Raw genomic sequence first — 18,884 nt, forward strand, 5'->3', positions numbered from 1 at the left:
AGATGGGACACACTAGTTTGCAGATGCCTAGCACGGCGTCTAGAGTGCTCTGGTTCAATGGATGTCTTGGCTTACCTGTGTGGCCAGGCTCAGGACCTGCTGAACCAGTTCCTGTGTCTCAGAAGGCTTTTTTAAGAACAGCTTCACTATAGCAGTCAGCAGTGTGAGCTGCACCTAAGGAACACAGCAAAGAGATTACAAGAGTTATCCATGCTTTAGTGATGCACCCCAAGTCTAATCATCCTTTACTGATAGGAAAATCAAGTCCATGCTTTATAACAGCATCACACTTTTTGCTGCCAGTAAAATCCAGCACAACTCCCTCTTGCCTGGTGCAAATAATTTCGCAAACAAGTCTCTAATCAACATGCTGAGATTTATGTAATAATTTTATGCATCTCAGCACTACTCTTCTGTATGTTCTAGTCCCCAATAGGGTTATTTTCCCCCCAAAACGACTCAAAACATGAGGTCCCTCCTGCTGTGTTATCCTCCCAGGAAGAGAAGTTTGGGAGACACAGGCAGACCACAGATAACATCTATAGACTCCCATAAGTTTTATTTTAGCCAAAAATTGAAATTTTCATTGGGAGGTATTTTCTGACAATTGCAGTAATATTTACAGTCAGTTCTGTACATACACTGCATGCCACATATACAGATAAAATGTAAAACACAATTTTACCTGGGTACTTTCATCATGGAAGCCCTCCAAAAAGCTCTCTAACAGCTCATCTGCGTTGTCAATTCTTTCTGCATATTCACCCACTATCCAGATCATGGCAGCTCTGGCATCGGGTTCATCCAGAGAATCTAGGTTCTCGCATAAAGTGGCAATGATGCTTTCATACCTGATTCGTCAGAGCACAGAGAGATTACTTGGGTGAATTCAACTTGTGTTACTCCATCCCAGCCCACATCATTCTGCAGAGAATCCTGCACTGAATTATAACGTCTTGTATTTCTATGCAACATGCAGCAAGCAGTATTTCACTCAACTACACAAGATAATTCTTATGCACTTTCCTTTTCCATGCTGAGTGCTAAGATTTCACCATGTCTTTAATCAGCAAAAGCACCCAGATGAGGAATTCAAGATGCAAAGTTGCCTCCTTTTCTTTTTGGTAAAAGGAACATTTGATCCCAACAGTTCAATCCAGCTCCCCATGAGTGAAACTTGGAGCTTTACTAGCATCTCTTCCAGACTGGAAGGTAGCTCTAAACTGGATGTTACATTTCCCCAAGGCTTTGCTATAAAACAGACACCCCACGTTAATTTAGTTTCTCCTCATTCCCATGCACGGGTATCCCTATTGTAAGCAGTCAATCTGTCTTGCAATGGACAGCGCAAATTGCCAGAGGCACCTGCAGATGTCTAATACTACTTTTTAGATGTTCATGAAGCCTCTGCTGAGAGACACTGGTGTGTTATTCTGTAGCTGAAGAGACAAATCCTTGTCGCACAAAGAGCTTAAAAGAAGCTGAAGCTTCTGTCAAAGCCAGATGGAACACATGATACAGAGCAAGCCAGCAGCATTTTGTTCAGCACAGTCTAGCTGGGATCTCAAATTGTGAAAGCCATGAGTTTCCTTTCAGGAGATTGCGTATAAGCCTTCTAGAGGAGACAAGCAAAACGAGAAGGGTGATGCTGTAAACTTGGCCAATCTCCTTTCTAATATCTCATATAGGAACTTTACTAGGTTTTGATGAAAGCTTATACTCAGCATCGGAGCAGAGGGGGAGATTTTCAATTCAAACTAGGTCTGTGTCATGCATACATCTTGTCCGGAGTTGATATTTGACTCCTACAGTGCTAGGGTCAGAAGGGACACTGCTTTTCAGAAAGATGGCCACCTTCACTTCAGTGCCCCGGAAAACTCTACTGAGCGAGTTTCATATTGCTCTACTTTGACGCTAGAGCTTCCAAAAGTCTTGTAGTACTTTCACATACTTGTTGGGGTACTTGCGGAATATGTCCCTGATGACCACAATGGCCTCCTGGACCACATAGTTGACCTTGGTCTGGATGAGATCTAGCAGCGTGCTCACACAGCGCTCTGCAGATTGCTAGAGAGAAGAGCAGAACAACGCAATTAAAACAAATTGAAGAAAAACTCCTTCTCAGCCCGCGCGCTGAGGCACCAGGGACGCGTATCAAGGAAGCACTGGGGCGAGGGGGGGAGATAAAAGCACAACAGCTACCAAATTGGTATGTGTGTCCAGAACATCCTGCAGGGTGACCAGCGTTTGTGTACTAACTAGGGAATTTATGATGCTATACAATGCAGATGCCCACTGACTGCAGCTCCTGCAATAAGGGAAGTGACTGAAGTGACTGTGTTAGTAGCTGGTTGGATCATCACACAAGATATATTAAGAACATTGCCCGCATTACTACTTCTACCACCTTCTTGCTGGCTAGCAGTCAAAACAGGCCACTGAATGAGCTCTCTTGGATTTGCCCAAGCCACGGCAACTAAGGCTGGGAGCATTTTGACAGGGAGTGCTGGAAGGAGATTGGGGAAGTAAGAAGGTGGAAGGAAGGCATGCTACCACTCATGTTGCAAGAACAGCAGCAAAAAGCAGCTCAGAACAGCAGGAGATCCAGCATATTTGGGGTGAGGTCACTACCAATGTGTGAAGATACAGCTATAAATAGAAATCTAGCTGTTGCTAATGCAGCTTTCACATTAAATAACTCAAAATTCCCAGCTACAGGCAGTGCAAGATAACAACTAAGCACTGGAACGCTCCACAAACCAGAACTGGAATTAAAGGTAGACAGTTCAGAGAGGTCAATTCCCAAACAGCACAGTGAGGCAGGATATCACCAGAGCAAACTCCAACATGAGAGAGCCTGGAATAAGGATAGTGATTTGGCTATTAACAGAGTACATACGAAGCTTCATTACACAGCTGGTGATTAATGTGAGAAGCAGACTGCTCACAACACTGCCTAGGCAATCACCACCAGAACATTCATAAAGCATTCGGTATCAAGACAAACCGTACAGGTCATAAACAATAGCAACGTAGGTGGATTTTTCAATTCAAGTGAGCTAACAGTCCCCTTCATTTCTAGAGAACTTGAAGGCTGGGTAGAGGAGGAGGAATGAAATGGCATTTAAATAAGTCATTTAAATCATTTTTTTGAGAATGGGCAAAATCTCAAGGACAAACCTCGAGACTTGTAGATCTGAATTTGGGACAAGCAGAGACTAAAACCTTCTTGTGACTTTTTGCCCGTGTGACCCTAGCAGTGATACCTTACCATGCAGCCTACAAGGCACACCAAGCAGCGGAAAGGCTAGCATGGGAATCAGGCAAAAGAGGAAACACCTTTTAAACCAGCATTTGCTCCACCTTTGCAAACTGGCACTAAAAGCCAGGTAATCTTAAAGAGCACTCAAGCTAAATCTTTCTTAAGCTAATTCAACTCTATAGAATCTATAGCATAGAATCTATGCGATTTGCAGCTCAAGCAGTGCAGTGGTGCCAAATATAACTAACAAAGCTTCAAGAGCTGAGAAACTCAAGGAAAAGAAAATTAAGGTTCACGTTTTCTCTTCTTTAGATTCTTTGAAACATGATTTTCCAGGAAGCGCACAACATTTACTTTGAAACATGCAGTACTGATTTTTAGCTCGAGAGTCTCTTGGAAAGCAAGCTACCACATGAACAGTGAAGCAGTCCTCAAGTCCCTGTAACAAAGCACATCTCAGCTCATCTCATCCCTTGTAAACATGTCGCTATTTGTAGGTGGACATCCCTGGGGACTGCAGTGCTTTGCAAATTGATACAAAAGAGTGCCCCAAGGAGAGCAACTCTCAAGCTGGAGTGAGGAAGGACAACCGGCCAATGCCAAACTTGCTTTGTTGCTCTCTAGTAACCAAATGAAAGCTTGCAAGATTACTCAAGTAATCATGCCCCACACTCTCAGTCATAACCCTCAAAGATTTCTAAGAACTAGGCTGCTAGCAGAATCTCACAGAACTGAGACAAATCCCCCTCTCATATAGCTCCTGCTGCTTCTCCTTTGCTCTGCAGGAATCACTACCAAGTGCATCCTCTTCATACACTCTTCCTCAGAGGCATAAAGGGAGTATGAGCAAAGCCTTCTCTCCAGAGAAGATATCAGATGTCTTCTTCATCTAGTGCTGACAGTGAAGCAAACCAACCCACAACTCACAGATGCCTTCACCTCACGCTGTCAAGCCTGGCTACACTACTTCAATGTAGATACCCTAAGCTAACTCTGTACCTTAGCAAGCCTATCTGCGTGAAATGATGCTCTTCTGACACCCCCCAAACCAGTATGATTACTTAAGCCTGGGCAAAATCCATTAGCCTCGCTGTTCAACATGTGCATTGCTTACCTTTCCCAAATTAGCACCACCTCTGCTGTTTGCCCTATGCTCTGTTATGCAGTGCAGGTAATGCCACCCTTGCTCTAAGGCTCAAGTCACAGCAGACAAATTTATTTACTAGGTTGCTCTTCTAAGAGAGACAATTAGATAAAAGGTAGGTTCTCTGCAAATGCTCATTTATCAGAAGCTCCTGATGGCTGTGCTCCATGTCAAAAAGCAGATTTCTAAGCCTTGGGAACTTGGACACTGAGGGCTGCGAGAATGCTGAAACTCCTTCATTAGTCATAACTCACAGTGCAAACAGCTTCTAGTAAACACAGATGCATTGGGGACAGGGATTAACCTAGCAATCAGGACAGTGTAGCGAGTTGTTCTATACCTGCCCTCTTTTAAACATGGCTCTTGTCAAGAGTAAACAGATCTAATCTTTAGCAGCAGTGTATTCAAAGAAGTGCTGCTTAAAAAAAAATAGTTAACTCAAGTTACTGCAAGATACACTATTAAATAGAGAGTCACCGCAAATTTGCTGTGACATTATTATTAGTCTTTTGCACACTGAATGCAACTCTGTCATGGTATTAGCGGTGGGGAGGAAAAGTGCTAGGGATGAGGGTGAGAAAGGGTGAGATCTTGCAAAACATCTTGATACTGTAAGATCACACCATCTTTCATCTGAAACCATCACCAACACACCTCCCCTCCCCAACACATAAGCATCCCTATAAAAGGGGCTGCCACCAGCTTTTTAACTTCTAGTAGCCTTCTTTCGTGCTTGAGAGCTTTTTCTGCTCTTTGGCTCTATCCAGACAGCCTCCTGCCTGCACGCAACACAGAGGGAACACTCTGAGGTTTTTTTGGTTTGTTTTGGGGTTTTTTTTGATTGTTTTGGGTTTGGGGGTTTTTTTTTGGAACTGCAGACATGAAAGAGGCAGTGATTACCCAATCTGTTGACCCCATTTAAAAGAAAGCCCATTGCAGCATAAGTCGAAGGAGGGACCAGACCAGCAGGCTGCATGGGAAAAAGTGTCCAGTTCTTTCGAGAGGACAGAAACTGGTGTCTTCTTTAGGCAGGCATACAGGCAAACTTGTGCACTGACACTGTACTCAGCCAGGCATGATTAGGTTTTATTTAAATCTACTGTCAGTTAACGCTCACGGGAGCGCACTTTAGCAAGAGCTCAATGAGCTCAACTGAAATTACACCACTTACATGGCATTTCACACTCATTTATCAGTTTATTGACAGGTACCAAGACCACAGCATACACACCTTCTCTTTTCACAGGTTTTCTGAGCTCCTGTCAGGCACACTAGATTTATTTACAGGGAAATTAACAGGGATACTATTTAAATATTCTCTTACAAGTATTTTGGTGGACGTTCAACTGGCAGAGGACGTTTCAAACTGTTGTCTTGGATAGCTACAAAGGTTCTTCAGAACTTGCTTGCATAAGTAGCTCGGCTAAAAGAGAACACACTCTAAACAAAGCCATAAGCTATGTAGACCCTCAAATCTAGATAAGCAGACAGTCACTCTGGCTGTCTCTGTGCAAGTTGTTCTAAAGCACCAAAAACCTCTGCAATTCCACACGTGTTCTACTCAGCTGAAGCCGGAGGCACAAAACATTTCATAATACTGAGTTCCTCTGCACAATCTTTCTTTCCCTCCCCCTTCAAAAGGTCTATAGCTAGTAAACAAGGTCCTCGAGGACAAATGGTCATTGCTCCACTGAAGCCAGTACAGTAAAATCCCATCAAGGATGCTCTTGCTGCCTTGCTCTGCCTGCAAGCTGAGGTCTGAAAGAAGCAAAACACCCTCCTGCGATGTACTCAACTGGAGCTCACAAGTCCTACTGTTCAGCTGGGGCTTTGGCCCAATCCTAATGTATCTAGGGCACTTGATGTCCAACACAGGAACAAGGAAACCTTGTGTACCACGCAGGGATGAGAAGGCGGAGCCCAACACTGTTTCTGGAGCCTGAGAATCACAGAAAACCTCTCAAGTTTCAGGTACTTGCCTCAACCTTGATGGCGCAGCGCCCAATTGCTCGGACGGCCTTGCGCACAAAGTCAACATCCACCTCAGTGGCATATTCCTTGAGTTCTGCCAGGACCTGCAGAGAAAATACACAACATGAGTCCCTGCGGTCACAGAAACGATATGGCAGAATATCCCAGTCTAACTAGCCATGCTACTTGGATACCAGAACATAAGCAGGAGGTATTCTTCCATGGCTATCAATGCACAAAGTTAACACAGTCAAACTCCACAATCTCTGTCTCTAAAACCCACTGCTGTCTGGAGGAGAAAAGGTTTGGCTTAGGCATTAAACTTGTTTCAGCATGGCTGAAGCGAAAAGATGGCTAGATGTAGATGATTCTCAACTTCTCCTGGCCAACAGCTGGAGATGAAACCAGCCCTGCCAAACAAATGCTACCACTCCTTCCTATACTAGGAGATACAGGAAAGTAGGGGTCACATATCCATGTACATAGACGTTATGAACAATTTATTGTACTTATTGCTCTACGTTCACTGTAAGCAAAACTTTATGCAACAACATTTCTGGCCTCTCCTCCTCTGTGCTGAGGTGAACCCCTGATCCTTAGAGGATCCAAAAAGAGGAGGAGATCTGAAGACACCTTGCAATACCTATACAGAGATTAATAACAGCTTGACAATTTTTTCCTCTTAAGAATAAACTTTGCCCTTTTGTCTCAGTTTGGGTTTTTTTTGATAATGGAACAGAACAAGGGTTTAAATGAGGATCTGCTGGGATTTTACAGACCACTAACTACAAGGCCATTTTATTTTAAATAAATCCTTTGGCTTGGAAAAAGTGATTTTAAAAGAAGACCCCATGTAAATTATATTACCTTAACGTCTCATTTGTTTCAGTTTCTCATGTCACACGTGACATCAGGGATTTCGCTGTGATGTCACAAATAGACTGCAAGGGAGAAGCCAGCAGCACATTGCGAGACAGTTGTTTGAAAAATCAGCACTCAGTGTCCATTGCTCAGAACAATGACAAGATAAAGAGGCCTTGAAGGGCCACACTGCAGACAAATAAATCCACAAGGAGTAGACAGGACATTTGTGTTCTGAAGTTTTATTATTTCCTTGGATGATGCACAGTACCCAGAACACCCTGGTTTAGTAACTTACGCTTTTCAAATACCACCCGAGTCTCAGCACCTCAGATACAACTAATCAGCTGCCTTGGGCTATAACAGACGTGGAAATGAAGGGTCTTGACAAGTGACGCAAGGAAAAATGGGGCAGAAGCCTGCTCTCAGTGGGTCTCGGTTTAGGGGGCATTCCTGAGGAAGCTTGGCCTGTTTTAGGAATGCCTCTTCAGCACCAGGCAAGGATTCATTAGTCTGCAGAACCCAGTCCCAAACTCAGTCCTCCATACACTGCTGCCTTTCTCCCAAACAACCTGCATTATTTAAACACTGTGCATTAAAATTGGGGTGGAGGCTGCCAAGAGTAAATAGAAAATTCTGAATACATTCTCTTGGCAACTGATTATTTAATGTCTTCCATGTCCTCAGAACAAGAGAGGCATGTATTGCTGTGTTAAATAAAGTTATGCACATACTCTGAAGGGCATAGCTTAAAAGCATCACATTAAATGAAGTTGCTCTATGACAATTGGGATAGGACAGTAATAGCATTAGCCAGAGGCATTAATCATTCTGCATTAGTTTTAGGCCTTGTGGCCAGAATGCCACTCAGGAACACTTACCCCCTTAAAGGAATCTAGATTAAGTCATATTACGGCGTAGACTCTCTCTCTGGATTCGGAAGCAAGTTGAGGAAAATGAAGGTTATTTTAGCTCTGAAGAGTGCCTGTGCAAGGATTTAACACCTTAACACACTTGAAATTTACACTTCAGGAATGTTTGACCTTCTTGAATGCCTCTGTTACAGGCACACCTCTCTCACTTGAAATAAGTCTCCCATTCTAACCTCAGCTCTAGCAGTGACTCATGTGACAGGAGACATCAGCTCTCCTCCCAGAACTGTAAGCTGTAAAACAAGATCTACTTAACGGTCACAATGCAGACACAACACGCTATCAACATTTAGAGTTACCATACTATTAACGTTTAAAGTACAGAAGAAACTCCAGCACTTCCCCACTTTGTAGCTGCAAAGAGCATGATACCAGGGATACTGCTGCTTGGTAGGCAGGAGACGACTAGAGATAGTTGCATACACCCTCTTTTGAGGGCCAGCAGAGAGTTTGCCATCCCCAGTTCACACACAGGACCCTTAAGAGTTTGATTAGCTGACCTGAGCAATGTTTGCTTGAGAAGCTAGGCGGATCATGATGTCCAGTTTCTCCAGCTTGACATAGATGGGGTCATTGTACTTCACAAAGAACACCTTTATTTCCTGCTTCAGGATTTCAGGCCTGCAGAACACGCACAAAATATTGTTTCCCTCAAAACCAGTAAAACGAACGGGCTATGATCTTAACTAGAAGTATCTTTGGTTTAGAAAACTACTCAAAACTTTCGCTGGGAAACAGAACAGTGTGATTTCATGTCCAGGACACGCAAACAAACAAGAACAACAGTTTGAAAGTCAGAAAGCTGGAGAAAAGATTTTTTTAAAAATACAAAATGCGTATCTCAAGTCTCTCTAATGGTACCTACATCTCCATCTCCTCCATTTGGACTGCTGAATCATCCACTAGCAGACAGCGGATGTGTTTTCAGGGAAACGACAGTATCCTTATCTCAAGGCAAAAATGCATCTACAAACCCATTTTATTCTTCCACTTGCAAGACACCTGTGCCAGTACACAGCAACCCTGCCCAAAGTGTAATTGCCCCTCTGCAGTAAGAGGAAACAATATTTAAGCATGCAAATGGCAGTAAACTGGAGAAGAAAAATTACAGCCCAACCCTCCGTATATCAGTATGTCACCATCCTGGTTCTTCTGTGCTGAAGAGGGAGTGGCATAAGGGACATCTCTGCTTCTACAAGTCACCATGAACTGTATAGTTATACCCTCCCTGCTGTTTCCAATCTGATTTACGGTGTGGTGGGAACACACTTCTTACTGCTCTTAAAAAAAAAAAAAAAAGGCAGTGAAGAGAAAGAGGTAGCTAAATAAATACTGTATGACAGTGGCACTGCTAATAAGCTGTAAAAACAAAATGAATTCAGGCTACCTGGATTAACACAATTAAGCAAGATTGCTTAATTCATCCCTCAGGGAGATATGAACCTGCATTAAATGCAGTTCTGTGCATGTGGAAACATCTGAAGGTATGAGATAAATAGATGTCCTTCCACATCCAGGAACAACAGCCCTCTGAGGCTTTACCTTTTCTGCACAATCAAGTTGATGTTCCTCAGGGCAACATACTGAACTTCAGGCTCTCCAGACAGCAGGGTAACCAGTGGAGGGGCAAGTTTCTTTAGTAGCATGTTGTAATAGTCAGAGTCCTTGGGTAAAAGCTCCAGGAACTTCATCAAGACTTTCACTGCTGACAGCACCACCGCCGAGTTGGCATGAGACAGCCGAGGGGTTACCCGTTCACAAATGCTAGAGACAGAGGAGTATGAAAGGGTTTGCATTTATTTCAAGTCTCAAATGTTTCAGATCTTGTCTGTATTTAAGAAATTGTATGTGGTTCATATTGAGACAAGGAGCTGAAGACAGCTTCTTCAGGCAATTCAGGCACTTCTTTGATTTGGTTTTATTTATAAAGAACAGGCAAAAATCCTGCTTTCCTGAACACAGCAGGAAGAAAACAAAAATGACTTCTCACACAGCTTCAACATTCCCTCCTGTCACACTTAGCTCAGAAACACTCCCAGCGCTCAGCATTACAGTCCCAATGCATGTTCAGTTATTAGCTTTTTTTGCCTTTGCCTCACGGTATTCTCTCCTACTTCTGGGATCTCATCTGTCACTTACGAATACAGCTTTAACACAACAGCTACCAGAAAAACACTTTAGCTCCCATATAATCATTTGGGGGTGACAGACGCTCCTGCCTTGCTCGGGGGTTGCTGCCATTTCAACCATTTGTTTCTGCAAGAAAAGGTTGCTGTTACTTTGAAGGGATAGGGAAGGAGTGACCCAAATATCCCCCCAAGTCTCAGCTTCACCACTTGCCTCAGTAGATGCTATAACCAGTAACATCCTAGACAACCCACCCCAGGCACAAAGGAAGTTCGGGTTCATATGGTCTTTATTGCAGCATCTGTCAAGTTTTTTGCCACCCCCTCCTGCATATTGCTAACCCAGAACCGTCTTATTCCCCATCTGTGCCTCCCTAAAGTTTCTTTCTCCGAAAGATTTGCTTTCAGCCACCCTGGAGGGGAAGCAGCATGGCTAAGCGAGGAGCACGTGAATCTGGAAATCAGTCTGGCTGGGATAGTCCCCAGCTGCACTGCTCAGGGTCACCTGGCAGGCCCAACAGGCTTCATCTCCCCGTGCCTCAGTTTCTCCATGCACAGAGGTAATGACACCAGCCTTCCTGTCACACTACATAAAACTAGATGCTTTCACCCTGCTCTCTTTCTGAAAAACGGCAGGCTCTTACGATCAGGGGTCTGAGAGCCAAACTCCTCACGAAGGAGCAAGAGTAGTTACTGCCCATCCAGGCTTATCCAACGCTCGTCAGAGGAATGGAATATGAGGAACTGGGACATGTTCACCGTTGTTCAAACTAGCAGTCCTGTTCTGACAAAGCTAAGATAATACAGGCCTGGCACCCTGGGGATCTCTGCAGGTTTCTAGCACTCGTTAATAGCTGCTTTCTGGCACAAGATCTTAGAGCACAAGGCATAGTGCAGGGAGAAAGAAAGGAAGGGGAAAAAAAAAAGAAAAAAAAAGAGTCACTAGCAGGTTTCTCCCCTCCCTTCTTCCCCCATCTCCTAAAAAAAAAAAAAAAAAAAAAAAAAAAAAAAAAGGGAGGGGGGGATTATCTGTTCTGTCTCCGAAAAACAACCCCCCCCCCACATCATTGAAGAAGCCCTTTGAAACAAAACAGGCCTGTCCAGATTTTTTCATGTGGGTTCATGTCCTTCCCCCTCTCATTTACTTGAAATATAGAAAGTTTGAGAACACCCCTGCTCCAAGAAATTTTCCTTGCTGGTTCCTTGTTCCCCTAGGGACATCATCCGACTTTTTGTGATTTCGGACTCAGATCATGAGGAGGCCTAAAGTGCAGGAATTAACACCCCATTACTTAAACATAAGGTCTCAGTATTTAGCTTTAGTCACTGCAGTAAAGGTATAAGCAAAAGTGTGATTTTGGAGTGATTAAAAAAAATCATTATTTTCTGTTCTATGGCATCACACACTAGCTTTTAGTTGGAAAAAATACTCTAGTCTCAGACCTAAAACATTATGTGAAGACGCCCCCATGCCTACAGGGGCTTCTTCCCTCTCAAGGTAGCAAAGCCAGATTTGAAAGCTCTGCTTTAAAACAGAAAATCCTCCAAACAATGCTTCTAGATGGGTCAGCTGTTGTTAGGGGTTTGGTCTTGAACTGATCCCTTCTTAGCAATGACAGTTACCATAAGACCTACCCTTTTAAAGGGAAAGGGTTCAAAACAAACAAACAAAGAACACACAAAAACCAGTGGGAACATACCTCTGAGCTTCACGATCATCTTTGGGATTGTAGTTGGACAGACAGTCCAGGATGAAGATCTGGCCCCACTCTGTGCACTCGTTTAAAGCCGTCAGCAGCTTGTTGATGTTTTGAGGGTTCAAATCCAGCAGGTTGCTGTTGGGATGTGATTCACTGATCTCAGACAAGGCAGCGACAGCATTCGCTACCACCTAGGAGAAGAGAAGACAAGGAGATGCATTCTTTGCCAGCACGTCATCGGTGGCGTGGCAGGCATGAACCTGGGCTTAGCATGGGTTACACAGGGGAAACATGGAAATCCTGGCTCGCTAATCAGCCACACAGCGGCAGGCACGTCAGTCATCAGAGCCTTCAGGGATCCAGTACAACCTCACAAACAACTTGGACAGCCCAAAGCTTGGCTGTAACCTTGCTATTTACTCTTTGCTGAAATAAGAGTCTCTCAGGAAGGAAGGGTAAGAATAGCAGCGCATCTGGAGATGGCAGCTGACAAACCTGGGATACATTCAAAAGCCAGCACGGGTGTGAAGAGCATTCCTCTAGAGAAATCCCAACCTGAAAAGTTTTTTTTGTCAAATATAAACAAAAGGCTCCTCTGGACAGCACTGGGTTCTGGGCCCAGGACCTTACAAGAGGCAGTAATTGCCAGAGCCATTGCCCCTGAGAAACCTGAAGATGGCATCAGAGTGTGTTCCCACGGAACAAGCAGAATATCTCACCTTCCTACAGGCTCCAGACTTCCACCTTGGCTAGCTTCAAGTAAGCCTCGTCTCCCCCAACTTCCATGAGACGATCAACCAACCGATATAGTCAAGGTCTCAAAGTTATCAGTTACCCGACTCGTTCAGGGACGGATACCTCTTGCCCATTTTCCCCTTGGCAGCCCCATGCCAGATGGCTCAACACAGCCCAAGACACAAGAAGCATCGCCTCCTTTGTACCAAAGGATGTTTAGTGCTGTTGCGATTCTGCTACGTCACCAAGTTTGAAAGTAAACATAGCTTCCTAAAACAGCTTCTCCTGCTAAATTCTTAACAAGACATGTCTCAATTCCAGATTGTCTCCACAGTATCCATTTGTCTGCTAGGTACTTTGGAGAGTCCTGTTAAAGCAAACACTGCAACACAACTCATCACCAAAAATATTCTTGCTGTATTTAAGACTATATAAGGTCTTCCCTTTTCTAAGTATGGATGACAGGAAGACATGGAGAGGAGGTCAAGAGTCCAGCTCTACAAGACTGAGAAGTGGGAGAGCAACACAAATTGCTAATTCCTACTTCCATGCTCAAATTCAACAGTTATTTTAACAGATGTCATGTAAAGATTTTTAAAATAGAGGAGTTGCAGAATATATAGACAAAAATAGAAGATTTGTAGAGTATAGAGGCAAAAACCTTTTATTGATTTATACACACATGAAGTAAAACATGGCTTCAAGCCTAAGTTTGACATGCAAAACTGATATACCCTATTAAAAGTCATTTTCAGGATATATTTTACAAGGTCTATCATTATGTGCAGCCCAACTGCCAGAACAAACCTGCTAAAATGAAGATTTCTGGTATTATTTTCTGGGAGATTAACGTAAAGAAACACCTTATCTAAAATCTTCTGATTCTTTGGATGACTAAAGAGGTTTTCAATGCAGTACACTGTAAACAAGAACAGTGCGACCAAGAAATTTTCTGCATTGTTGCCATCATTGCTTGTCATTAAGCCAATATATTCTGAAGTCACTGCTCAAGCAGAGCAATGTTGATTGTTTTGCATTTCACACCTAGAGGTCAGAGATAGGATTTTGATCCAAGATTTTATGAATTTCATTAGTTGAATGAGCCTTCTGTCACTGAAATCATTGGCAATCAGGTCTACTGTCTTCCTGTACTGTTTTAATGAGTAACTTATTATGATTTGCCGCTTATTCTTCCCATTACTTAATTTGCCTAATTCCAGAAGGGTTAACGTGACGCTCAGCATAAAATTGAAGAAAAGACCATTTTAATTTCATTAAACTTCAGAAATTTGGAAGTGAAGACAAGCTATAAAAGCATCTTAGTAGTTTGAGGTCATTATGAGAAAGCACTTATTGAAAAGAGGTCTTGGGGGAAAAAAATTTGAAACAATTTAAAAAAAAAAAAAAAAAAGGCAACAGAGTCAAAGCACCACAGAGAATGACCTGATAACTTGTCTAAGAAAAAATAGGGAGGAGCTTTGGCAAATGAACTCAAGCTGCCAGGCACTACCTTATTTGCAGTAATTAGGCCATGTGGGTACTCCAAGCCCTGGGGCAAGTACAAGTCAAAGCAGCTGCGCTTAAGTCTTGCCTTGCCGTTTGAGCCAAATCCATTACTTTCCATTACTTTGCATTTGCCACAAGTAAAGGATGCACAGATGTGCTGTTACTGTGGGTCAGGCAATACACAGCAGCTTCAACCCAGAAACCTGACTGTGAGTGAGGTCTTAGTTTTGCAGGCTCTTTTCAGGAACCAGCAAGGCAACACAGGCACAAGCATCCAAATCAAAGCTGAGGAGGGGACACCAAAGCACAACCCACTAGATCAAGCGTATGTTAAACATCCATTAAAAATATACGTAAGAAAAGAGCATGAGATGGCAAGATGCAGTTGGATTTCTCAGCGCATGGGCTGTGGTCTCCTCGGGCATTACAGCAAAAAGGGCTGGAAGGGGCTCTCATACAGGAGGTGGCAGCTCACTTCCGCCAGACTGGCTGGGAAATGTAGACTCAAAGTCCTCAACTACGGCTGGTCCTCACTTCCTATCTTAGAGGAACGGTACTGCTATCAACTTGGAGACAAGATGATAAATGAGGCAAAAGGGGATGGAGACATATCTTCAACAAAGTTTAAGCAACATCAATTTAAAAATTAAAAAAAAAGTACTTGCTGGCGATACACACTGAACATATTGATATATTATGGTATGCCAACAAAAATAATTAGCATCTTCAAGGCTTTTTACACAGCCGCAGCAGCACAGTTGAAATGAAAACAGATTTCGGGAACCAGTCCAACATAAACACTGGTTCAAGTATGCACGCTCACCTCTCTTCATTGGCACTGCCACTGGCTTCATTACAGGACAGAAACACAGAGTAACATGAAGCAGCCACTGCACGGTTTCACTCCAGCGCACAAATACTCTTGTTTTGCCGACAGCTCTCACTAAGTGACAGCTCAGGCGATACGCAAACAAAGACTGAAGGGCTGGCCACGTATTGGGATGCTAAGGGTTATCAGCCAGGTTTAAAAAGGTCCGTTCAGAACACAATTAAGAACCCAAGAACCCAACTCAAGCATTATATCACATCGTAAACCAATCGGTATACTTTGGCAGTCCCGTATATGCCATTAGCAATATTTAGAAAGAAATAATGCCATAAGAAGCAGCAACATGTTTACCAACATCCATTGGCTTCACCAAGACTTGGACAAAGAAAATCCGTGACTTCAAGGCTAAATCTTATGTCTTCAACTCAGCTGATATTTCTTCCTTAAAGAAGTCTAACTGCATTAAACAGCAAGTAAAAGGCACAAAATGATAAAACAAGTTACAAAGCAGTTTCTCTTTACCTTGACAGCGTGCAGCAACGATGATGCATTTGTCAGGGGACATGTTAAAAGTAAAACTAAAGCATCTGGTAGAGGATAAAATTAAAAAGCCAGACTAGGGAACTAAAGAAGTTTCACAGCCAAGGCCATACCTCGGCTGAGAAAAAAAAAGCCACATGTAGGAGCTTCTTTTGCAGACTGAAAGTATTCTCTGCTCTTCCAAATATTTAACAACATCAGTTTGATGAGAAACCAACTGAGAGCTGGATGACTTTTAATTCACAGATTGGAAGAGGAGACAAAAAAGAACAAGGAACTAACTTCCAGCAAGTTCTCAGAAATAATGAAAAACAGGTCAACCCACTACAGCATCAGCCTTTAAAATCTTCACCTTGCAAATTAATTCCACATTTATATTCAAATGCTTCATGACACAAACCTGAGACAAAGATTAATGGAGTAAACTGTGTAAATCACCATTTTCTTGGAGTAAACTGTGTAAATCACCATTTTCTTGAGAAAATGTAAAAAAAAAAAAAAAAGTAACTGAAAGAATACACTGTGTATTATATAATCACTTAAATGAAAATGTGTATATATGGAACTGTACACGGTGAAACGCCTCATGTAGCTTAAAGACAATACTCTTAATTGCAAGTCAATAGCTACCAACCAATGAGAATCAGCCTAAAAAACATAACTAGAAGATACAAACGCAGAACAGATTGAGGATTAAAATCATCATCATCATCATCAGAGTTCCCTGGCTTGCTAATTTAAATCAATTCACCCTAGGTACCTTTCAACATTATTCAAATGCAGTCACAGCAACATTGCTTTAGAGCCCAGTTGAGTTGAACGACAATAAACCTGCTTCTTGGCTGGAGCTTCCCCAAAAATTCAGATTCTCGGAAGTGTCACTGGGACCTGGGTAATTAAACCTCACAAGCTCTTAAAAAAAAAAAAAGTTATAACTATGTTACAAATTTAACAAAACAAACAAACAACCCCCCAACATTTTTCATTTTTAAACCCACCTACAGACAGACCCTCCGCAGCCAGAGAGCAGATCTGACCTCATGGAAAGCTGCAGAGGTAGGAACGCTGATTTGCCAGTTATTCCTTCTGGCAGCTCAAACCTTTTTTGCTCAGAGCAAACGGCATAAAATACATTAACAAGGAGGAAAGGGGGTGGGTGAAAACCTGAGTGTCTGTCTATCAACCCACACGGAAAAGCTGGGGGCGCAGGGGGGGAGCTAGGCAGATCCAGAACACCAAACGGTCAAAGCAATCGGATTATTTTGCTAGCATCCCAGGCTAATTGGAAATTAAACCAAGTGTGTAATGCAGTTAATGAAATACAACGTTCTGCTGCTTAAACCAGGAACCTTCCACTTGCCGTCCCACTAAAATGAGGGGGAAATGGAGAAAAAGAGGAAAAATTAAGAGGTGCTGAGGTAACACAGCCATCGCCACATACTAGAGGCTGCTCTGCTCGAGGGGGCCAGGCACCACGTGCCGCTTTTAAGAACGGCGAGCCGTGCTGACATTTTAGACCAGTGTGCTGAGCGTGCATGGTATGTTCGTTTCATTAAGCACAGAGCCACCCAGGCGGCACATTGGGGCATCCGCACAGATGCCCGTTTTACAGGGCCACTCATGTTCACAGCCACAGACAACGCTTGTGCTTGAAAGGTCCCTAACAAGTACCAAAAAAGACAAGCTTGCTCAGCCGAACATAAGAACCCTACTTCTTACAGATGTTGTAGGTTCTTCTATTCATATTAAATATATCCTTTCTCCACAAACACTCCTTTCACTTTGCTTTCCTAGGAACGATCTATAAAATACTAAAATGGGACAAGCAGCCGAGTCAGAGCACCTGTATAAACCTCTGATGCTGCTGATGCATGCAATGTGTGTACAGCTTTAAATTAAAACTCTGGGAGACAAACTCCTAGTCCAAGCATAGTCTTGGGAAGTAACAGTTCACCAATTTATCCTGAATTCTGACAGATTTCCAGGGCTCTGGGTAAGTCATTCATCTTCCACTACTTTCATTCCAGGAAACTGTACTTTAATGCCTAAAATTCTGGAATCAAAGTGCTGGATAAGTGATCAGTACACAACTAGGTCCTGAAAAAAAGAACTCCTGCTTGCTTTTTGCAACAGTGGAATGAATTCGTTTGGAGGAGGTGATGGCAAAATGTTATGCATCCCATGGCCTGCTTGCCCAAATTGGTTTGGGCACTCTCATGCTCCTATTAAGCGTTCCTGAAAAATGCTGCTTTGTAGCAGACCAAAATACTGGCCCTGCTCTCAGCTGCCTTGCAAAACCAGACTGCGTCCAATAGAAGACAGGAACCCACACTTCCTCCGATAGATTAACTTCTTCTGGTAGGACAGCAAGAAGGTATTCAGAGATGGTTCCAATACAAAGGGTTTCTCTTTGGTGTGACTGAGCCCCCAGTGCAGAAAACCAAGCTCTGCAGGAAGCCACTGAGGGTCCTACAACACCATCCATATGCCTCCTTCCCGAAGGCACTGCGGTCTGAGCTCATTTCATCTCAGCCTGGCTACAATCTTTTTTTCTCAGGAACAAGCACCTATCACATCTAGGAAGGTTTCTTTCCCAGGTTTCCAGTAAGGCCCTTGGCAATTTTCCTCGCAGAGGTTCTCGTTGGCACCACCCAGTGGCAAACAGGACACTCTCTCTCCTTCAGGTAGGCTATTTAGAAGCGAGGCAGCAGCTAAACAGCATCAAAAACCTTATGTAGCCTTAAAGGGAGGAGGGGGGAAAAGCAGCAAGACATCATACTCACAGCATTTTGTGACAAATGGTGCTTGTCAACAGCTAGAAGTGTCTGTTCTGATTTAAAAATTTAAAACATAACATCTAGACACACATCAACAAAATCCCACAGCACCCCGATTGATATTAGAGATCCTGGAATAATCTATTCGGCAAGACTAACGCTTTGGAAACTAGACGCATACTGGTAGCAGTGATTGGAAAGCGACAGGCCTCCAATGGATGAATCTGTCAATTAAGCCTTATAAATGAGGGGTCTGCAAGGACAGACGCTGCAGCGTCATGGGAATTCATGTATTATTGCACAAATGCATTGCATCTCTCTGCCAGACTGCTGGTATTAAATAGATAGAAGTTGTGCTTTTCCCTACGCAAACTGCTCAAGACCAACACCCCTCATCCATGGGCCTACCAAAACAATCGGGTCCCACGCACAGGCTTGAAATTCCCTCAGATCTGTTTAGGATGACAACCTGGAAAACAACTAGCTACTTGGTAAGCCAGA

At 43.2% G+C, this 18,884-nt stretch overlaps 1 protein-coding gene across 9 annotated transcripts in view; it reads right to left on the reverse strand.

Annotated features, from left to right (window-relative positions):
- AP2B1 (adaptor related protein complex 2 subunit beta 1) overlaps positions 1-18,884 on the reverse strand; it is an 85,240-nt gene that overhangs the window by 46,104 nt on the left and 20,252 nt on the right. For all 9 annotated transcript variants that reach the window (XR_011134830.1, XR_011134829.1, XM_068909995.1 and 6 more), the window contains 7 exons: positions 11,997-12,187; positions 9,713-9,934; positions 8,671-8,791; positions 6,386-6,481; positions 1,952-2,067; positions 686-851; positions 76-174 (listed from right to left, as the gene is read on the reverse strand). Coding sequence is in view for 7 of the 9 variants with exons in the window: in XM_068909995.1 (XP_068766096.1) it covers positions 76-174; positions 686-851; positions 1,952-2,067; positions 6,386-6,481; positions 8,671-8,791; positions 9,713-9,934; positions 11,997-12,187 (1,011 nt within the window). In the remaining 2 variants the exon portion in view is untranslated. The remainder of the gene's footprint in view (positions 1-75; positions 175-685; positions 852-1,951; positions 2,068-6,385; positions 6,482-8,670; positions 8,792-9,712; positions 9,935-11,996; positions 12,188-18,884) is intronic.

This window comes from Struthio camelus, chromosome 16 (assembly GCF_040807025.1).
Source record: "Struthio camelus isolate bStrCam1 chromosome 16, bStrCam1.hap1, whole genome shotgun sequence".
Taxonomy (NCBI): Eukaryota; Metazoa; Chordata; class Aves; order Struthioniformes; family Struthionidae; genus Struthio; species Struthio camelus.